Here is a 7,516-nt window from a genome sequence, read left to right as displayed (position 1 = left end):
GAATAAGAAATTGTTTAGGGACAATTTCAAAAACTAGAGATTTTTTTATATATCCTAAGCGTAAAGATGTTTTAAATAATGCAATTGAAAAATTTGAAGAGTATAATATTACAAAAAAATCTTTAAAACGACTATGCTCTACTCGGTGGATAGAACGGTATCATGCTGTAAATGATTTTCTAGAACTTTTTGAGTGTATTATTAAATCATTGGACTTAATTTCTAATTGGGCGGATTCAGACACATCTACACAAGCGAGTAATTTGCGTTCTTCTATATTACAAGGTGAATTTATTATCTGTTTACATATTGTAGCTAAAGGATTTGGTCTTGGACTGCCATTATCAAAACAATTACAACGGATAAATATAGATTTAGTAGAAGCTATGAGCCTTGCAGAAGATACCTTAAAAGAACTTCAGACATTACGAACAAACGTAGATATTGAATTTCATGCTATTTTTGAGATTCAAAAGGTTTAGCAAGTAAATTTAATGTAAATATATCTATGCCAAGAATAACAGGCAGACAAAAAAATAGAGTTAATATTGTCACTGAATCATCAGAAACCTATTTTCGAATAAGCGTATTTATACCTTATTTAGATACATTCATCGAACAACTAAAATCAAGATTTATCGACCATGAAAATACAATTTTAGATTTTAAATCGTTAATAGCTGTTGAACAAAATGAAACGACATTTTTGAAGTTGGCAAAAACTTACACGACTGATTTAAGTGAATGTCAAGATTCTATTTTATTATTAGAATATAAACTATGGCAAAGACGGTTAAAAAATGTTGAAACTTGTAATTTACCAAAAAACGCAATGGAAGCAATAATACTATGCAATCAAGGAATATATCCAAATGTTTTTAAATTGCTACAAATATTTGCAACATTACCAGTTTCTTCATCATCGAATGAGAGAACCTTTTCAAATTTAAAAAGAATAAAGACTTACTTACGAAACACGATATCTCAAGTAAATATAATTTATTAATAGTTTGTTTTATTTATTTAAAACTAATATATTTTAAATTTTATTATAGAAGAGATTAAATGGTTTGACTATGTTATCGATTCACAGAAATGAACAAATTACTACTGATGATGTTTTGAAGGAATTGAGCTTAAAAAAAAGGCGTCTTGAATTTATTATTTAAATTACTTTGTATAATAATATTTTAAGTGTATTTATTATTTTCTATTTTCTATTTTAAAAATTATTATTATTTGCTTTTATTTTTATTTTTAAATTTTAAAACTATGTTTACAGTAGGTATTTTATACATGTATGATTTAAATTACATAAAAATTACTACTTTTAATTAAATAAATAAAAAATGTTTCATTACAATATTTGATGAATATATTATAAACTTGGTGGTAGTAAATGTAAAACAGAGAAATATTGCAACCAATTAACAAATAAGTAGGTATATACCGATATTATCTGGACACCCCCCCCCCCCAAAAAAAAAACATACAAAATACGCCACTGCTCTCAAGAATGTTGTGGATATTATTTTATTTTTTTTTTTTTAACGGTATATACAAAATGTTCCTTAGGAACAATAAGAATATGAGATAAATGATAAACATACATGAAAAAAACTTGATGGGAGGGGTCACCCAGTGGTAACACTGCCCTTCCTTGAAATACTTGGTGTTTTTATTTTTTCTATATTATATATACATATTTTTATTTTTATTTTTATTTATTTTTTTTTTTTTAATATATTGCTATTTTTGATTACTCGTTGAGGAGATCACGACACCATTTCCTTTTAAGCCTCCTGGGAGGATTGCCAGGAATTGTGAAGGTGGCGAGGTTTGAAATGAGGGGATTTGTATGAGAAGGGAGTTTTGAATGGAATCGCTTGTAAAAGGCTTCTTCGTGGACTGTTTTAATTTTTAGATCGGTGTGTAGAGTTAGTTTTGAGATATAGGGAGGGGAATTTGTGATTTTGCGAAGGATGTTGTTTTGGAAGGTTTGAATTTTGTTAGTATTAGATATTTTGGCATTGCCCCAGAGTTGAAGACCATAGGTCCATATAGGTTTGAATAAGGATTTATAAATTAAGAGTTTAGTATTTAATGTAGTGTGTTTGTTATTGGATATTAGAGTTTTGAAGAAACGGAGACGTGCATTTAAGGCGAGCCTTTTTATTTTAATGTGTTGTGACCATGTGAGACGACGGTCAATTGACAGACCTAAGTATTTAGCCGATTGAGATGAAGGAATTTGAATATTGTCTAGAGACACCCCAGGACAAGGAAGAAGACGGAGTGTAAAATTTGTATGAAGTGATTTTGATTGATTTACTTTGATACGGCATTTTTTATACCAATCAGCCATGAGATCAAGGTGGAGTTGGAGATTGAGGAAAGCTATGTGAGGATTGTCATGGATTGAAATAATTGCCTTGTCATCAGCAAATTCTGCCACAGTTGTGAGCGAAGAGGTGGGTTGATCGGCAGCGTAGATGTTGAATAAAGAAGGAGTGAGGATGCCCCCCTGAGGAACATCTGCACTAATCTTTGCTAAGCCGGAAAAGGATGTACCAACTCTGACCTGGAAGTAACGATCCGTGAGGTAGGATTTGATTAGTAAATAATAGGTTGGATGTACCAGGGGCTTAATTTTACATAGCAGTCCTTCATGCCATACCCTGTCGAAAGCTTGGGATATATCCAGGAAGACACATGAGCAATAACTTTTTTTTTCAAGGGAGAATGATATAGCGTCGACTAGTCTGTACAGTTGGTGTATTGAGGAGTGAGCGGAACGAAAACCAAATTGAGTATTAGGCAAAATAGAACTGGAGGAAATGTAAGGAAGAATTCTTTTGAGAATTAATCTTTCTAATATTTTGCTGAAGAAGGGGAGGAGACTTATTGGTCGGTAGGAGGAAGATATGTCAGGAGGCTTATTAGGTTTTTGAACTAGAATTGTTACAGAGAATTTCCAAAGCATAGGAAAATATGACAATCTTAGACACGCATTATATATAACTGTGAGAAGAACAATGGCTCTTTTGGGGAGGGACCTGGCAACTTCCGCAGTAATCAGGTCAAACCCCGGAGATTTTTTGAGACTGCTTTTGAATTGTAAATTTAACGTCGCTAGGAGAGAAATGCTTAACTGCGGGAGAGGCAGAAAGGGGGATATCGAGAAAACATTTTACCATGTCTGTGTGTAAAGGTATTTGTATATCCGGGTGAGGCGTGAAGGTTTCAGTTAGGTGTTCTTTAAACAGTTCAGCTTTTTCAACATCGGTTGATGCAAATCCACCATGGGGATTAATTATGGGAACGAGCGGGGGTTTGTATTTTAGTAATTTTTTTGAAGCTGTCCAGAGACTACCATTGTTAGGTGATAAGTTGGAGAGATGGTTTACAAAGGATTGGTTTTTATGTTTGGCAAGTATTTTTTTCAGCGAGTTAGATAGGTTGTTATAGATGCTTTTGTGAGATGGAAGGCGTGAACGTTGGTATGCGGCCCTTGCTCTGCGTTTGTTTGTTATGAGGATACGAATATATTCGGGAACTGGAGGAGCAGAATTTGGATACTGTATTTTAGTAGGACCAGATGCCCATGCTGCCTGTTGAATTACATTAGTTAGGTTATTTATGGCTAGATCAATTTCTTGGGGGGGTTTTGAGACTAACTTTTAGTTTAATGTTTTGATCCACCAAGTCATGGAATTTAAGTCTATCAGTTGAATGGAGAAAGAGTTTTGGAAGAGAAGGCCGGATTGGTGGACAGGCGCTGACAGTCAGGAGGACTGCAGAGTGATCTCAACAGGGTTCCAAGAGATTGGTAGCCGCACAGAATAGGTTGTGAGGTATGTTGGAAACAAATATGTCTAGTATGTTGGGTTTTTTACGTAAGGAGGTGGGCCAATATGTTAGTCTAGGGGGCGCGAGGATTTTGTAGCCCTTGAGATTTATATAATTGTAGAGAACAATACCTCTTGGGTTGTTTGTACGACATCCCCAACTCTGGTGTTTGGCATTGTAGTCACCACCTATGATGAAGTTTTGACTAATAGTGCTAAAATAATCTATATAATTTTGAATATTGATATTATGTCTCGGAGGGGAATATATTGCTGCTAAAGTTGTTGGTATGTTGATGAGGTGGAGTAAAATAGCACAAGACTGTAAATGAGGATGACAAAAATTTGGAAGAGATTGAAAAGACAAGGAGGATATAATATAAATTGCAGCACCACCATGAGCAGAGTTATCAGGGTGATTTGCTTTTAGGAGTTGATAACCAGGTATAGGGATGTGGGAGTATTTTATAAAATGTGTTTCGGATATTAAGGCAATTTCGATACGCTTCTCCTGGAGTACTAACTGGAGTTCGTTTGAGTGATTTTTAAGACCGTTTGAGTTGAACAGAAGGATAAGAAGAGAGTTGCTTGTGTATGAAGATATTAATTTTTATCTAGACATTTTGAGACAAGTTGGGTGAGTAGGGTAATTAGTGGATTTAATAGTTATTTGAACTCATCAAGGATTTTGTTTATATCTGATACAGGAGGAGGAGGGATTGTGTGATTAGGGTAAAAACCCGCCGTAGCTTGAGCGTAAGTTTGGGACGACTCTGGTGGATGTGTTAAGGGGGTTACCACTGGATGACTAACCTGTACATTATTCTTATGACTAATATTATCCGATAGGAAATTGCTCCTTTTTGGTTTGTTGCATTGTTGTAGATCTTTGAAAACTGAGCAGCTTTTATAACTTGAGGGGTGATCACCGGAGCAGAGGGCACATTTTGGAGCAGCATCTCGTGGATTTGGACAGGCCGATGAAGAGTGGAGGGCACCGCAGCAGACACATCGAGCTGGATAGCCGTAGTACGATTTAGTATGACCATAATCCTGACAGTTGGTACACTGGCTTATAGTTTTTGATTTGTATGGTTCTTCCACTTTTATTTTGGTGTGGATAAGAGATGTCAGATTATAAATGTCATTGGACTGTATTGTAGGTTCAAGGTCTACGAAGAATAACGGTAGAGGGTGCTTATTGATTTTATGTAGTACATTTGTTACTTGGCGGACCTCAAATAAGCGCGACTCGAGCTCAGATTTGATTAGTTCTATTGGCGTGGTCGGATGAAGATTACGAATGACCACCCGCGTTGGTTTATCTTCTTTAAGTTGGTACGTGTGGTATTCAGCTTTTTGTTCCTTGAGGAAATGAATCAGCGTTCTATAGGCAGCTGGGTTAGTAGTCATAATTTTTAGGCGGTCAGATGAGGATTTGCTGGAGAAATTATCAACTCCGATTAGTTCAATAAGTTCTGTGCAGAGATCGGGAAAGTTGCGAACACCTTTTACAAAAATTGGTGGGGGGAGTGTTGATTTAATTCCGACATTGATGTTTCCTACAGGATTTGACTCGTTCGAAGAAAATGGGGTAGGTATTGTTTGAGTGGAGGGCTCTGGTTCGTCTTGTGAGAGCACATCATAACGATTAGACGAAAAAAATATTTTTTTGTTGTTGATGGGTCGTGTTTTTGGCGAATTTGGTTCGGAAGAAGAGGAGGAGAGGTTTCTTTTACCTTGATTTTTTTTTGACTGTGCCAGGGTCCAATTCCAGACGAAGAACTTGTCATGGTAACGCCTTGATTAACGACTGAGTGATTTGTGTTGACAGAAGTTGAAACTTTGCTTAGGCGAGCAGGCTGTAGTTTGGTTATATCGTTACATTTAGTGATGTCTAAATTTGTGTTGTGTTTGGATGTAGATTGCGGCATAATTATATTGGGATTACAACGAGGTCGCTGCCGCCGCAGCGGCGTGCGATAAGACCGCACGTGAGTTGTTATAGATATAGCAAATAGCAGGTAACGACGACGAGATATTAAATTTGTTATTTATATCGATTGTAACAATAATTGAAAACTAAGCAGCTATTTTTTTTACGTTAATACATCTATGCTAATTTAACACAGAAGTTTTAAGTATAATTGATACATAACCAATATATGGAGTAAGTAACCACAGGACGGAGCGCAAGCAGTGTGCGCGTTACGGGTGCCTAACGCGAATTTACATAATTTTATGATAAAATATAATTACCTACATTTATCAGTTGAAAAGCAACTTTCGATTGCGTAAGACACACATCGTCGAATCGACTACTAGTTAGTAATAAACGTAAATGTTTGTTCTTCGATTCGACTACTAGTTAGTGACACACGCTGTTTTTGGTTCATCGATTTGACGTATAGTTATAAATAAAGGGTAAGTTTTAAGTTTTAAAAATTTAGTACATTATTTATCTGAAGCGTATAACTGTGCGTTTTTTAGTTTAAAAATGGCATGTGAACTGGATGATGACGAAGTAATGCGTTTACTTGAAGAAATTAATTCAGATGACAGTGAAATTGAGGACAACATTATTGAAGATTTTGAGGAGGAAGATAGCGATGCGGATCCAGAATATTATCCACCTGCAATTCAAGATGAAGATATGATTGAGAACATCATAAATATTCAAAATGAAAATAGTAAAAAAAAAAACCTGTAAAAAACAAAGGTAAGAAAAGTACAAACCCCCCTGCTAACACCCGTGAAACAGAGCTACCAATAAGTTGAGATAAAGAATGGATTTAAATGGCAAAGTAAATGTAATTTGATTCCTTCTACTTCTAAAATCAGTTCAAAAAATATTGTACATATTACACTAGGACCATTAGGAAATGCTTTATTTCCAAATCAACCTGTAGAGTGCTTTTTATTATTATTTTTTTCTGATTTGTTTGCGAAAATAATAAGTCATACTTATGAAGAAATTGTTCTCCAAAAACAAAAATATGCGCAAAACGTACAAAATAAAAGTACATTTCAAAATATTAACTTGAATGAATTTAAAGGCCTTTTAGGTATTTTAATAGCTTCCGCGGCAATGAAAAATAACCATTTAAATGCAGTCAATCTATTTGACCTCTCGCTTTGTGGTTATAGGTATCGCTCTACTATGTCACTTGCAAGGTTTAATTTTATAATTAATTGTTTATGATTTGATTTAAAAAATACTCGGGACGAAAGAAAAACTATTACCAAATTTGCACCAATTTCTGAAACTTGGGACATTCTCATGAAGAACTGTCAAAAGTGGTACAAACCAGGATTATACCTAACAATAGACGAACAGTTAGTTGGTTTTCGAGGTCGTTGCCCGTTTAAAATGTATATTCCGTCAAAACCAAATAAATATGGAATAAAAATAATTATGATGTGTGACAATTCAACAAAATATATGATAAGTGCAATTCCATATTGCGGGAAAGGAACTGTCCCAAGTAACGTGTCTGCATTTTTTTTTTTTTTATATTTTTACAAGTAATATACAATCTGTATCATTAATACAATAAGAATGTATGCTAAGAGTAATATGACAGGAAAATAATATGATGAAAGGAGCCACCCATTGATGACACTTTCTGTGAATTCTTAATTATTTACTTTTTTTTTTTTTTTTTTTT

General features: G+C 34.6%; 1 protein-coding gene and 1 pseudogene across 1 annotated transcript; both read left to right on the top strand.

Annotated features, from left to right (window-relative positions):
- Positions 1 to 508: 508 nt before the first annotated feature.
- Positions 509 to 1,169, top strand: LOC112593478 (52 kDa repressor of the inhibitor of the protein kinase-like). The gene is made up of 2 exons (XM_025337871.1): positions 509 to 988; positions 1,056 to 1,169. Exons 1-2 carry the CDS (start codon positions 509 to 511, stop codon positions 1,167 to 1,169), a joined length of 594 nt encoding a protein of 197 aa, XP_025193656.1.
- Positions 1,170 to 6,345: 5,176 nt separating this feature from the next.
- Positions 6,346 to 6,626, top strand: LOC112593477 (annotated as a pseudogene).
- The last annotated feature ends 890 nt before the right edge of the window (positions 6,627 to 7,516 follow it).

The sequence above is a fragment of the Melanaphis sacchari genome, unplaced genomic scaffold (assembly GCF_002803265.2).
Source record: "Melanaphis sacchari strain LSU unplaced genomic scaffold, SCAv2.0 Contig2086_pilon_pilon, whole genome shotgun sequence".
Taxonomy (NCBI): Eukaryota; Metazoa; Arthropoda; class Insecta; order Hemiptera; family Aphididae; genus Melanaphis; species Melanaphis sacchari.
The sequence above is the reverse complement of the archived record's forward strand: the minus strand, read 5'-3'. Positions and strand labels throughout refer to the sequence as shown.

What these genes read in the sequence shown, in the direction of transcription:
- LOC112593478 (XM_025337871.1), top strand. Translation starts at nt 509, where the DNA reads ATGCCAAGAATAACAGGCAGACAAAAAAATAGAGTTAATATTGTCACT. An exon ending in TACGAAACACGATATCTCAA is followed by an intron (nt 989 to 1,055) that starts GTAAATATAATT and finishes ATTTTATTATAG; the next exon opens with AAGAGATTAAATGGTTTGAC.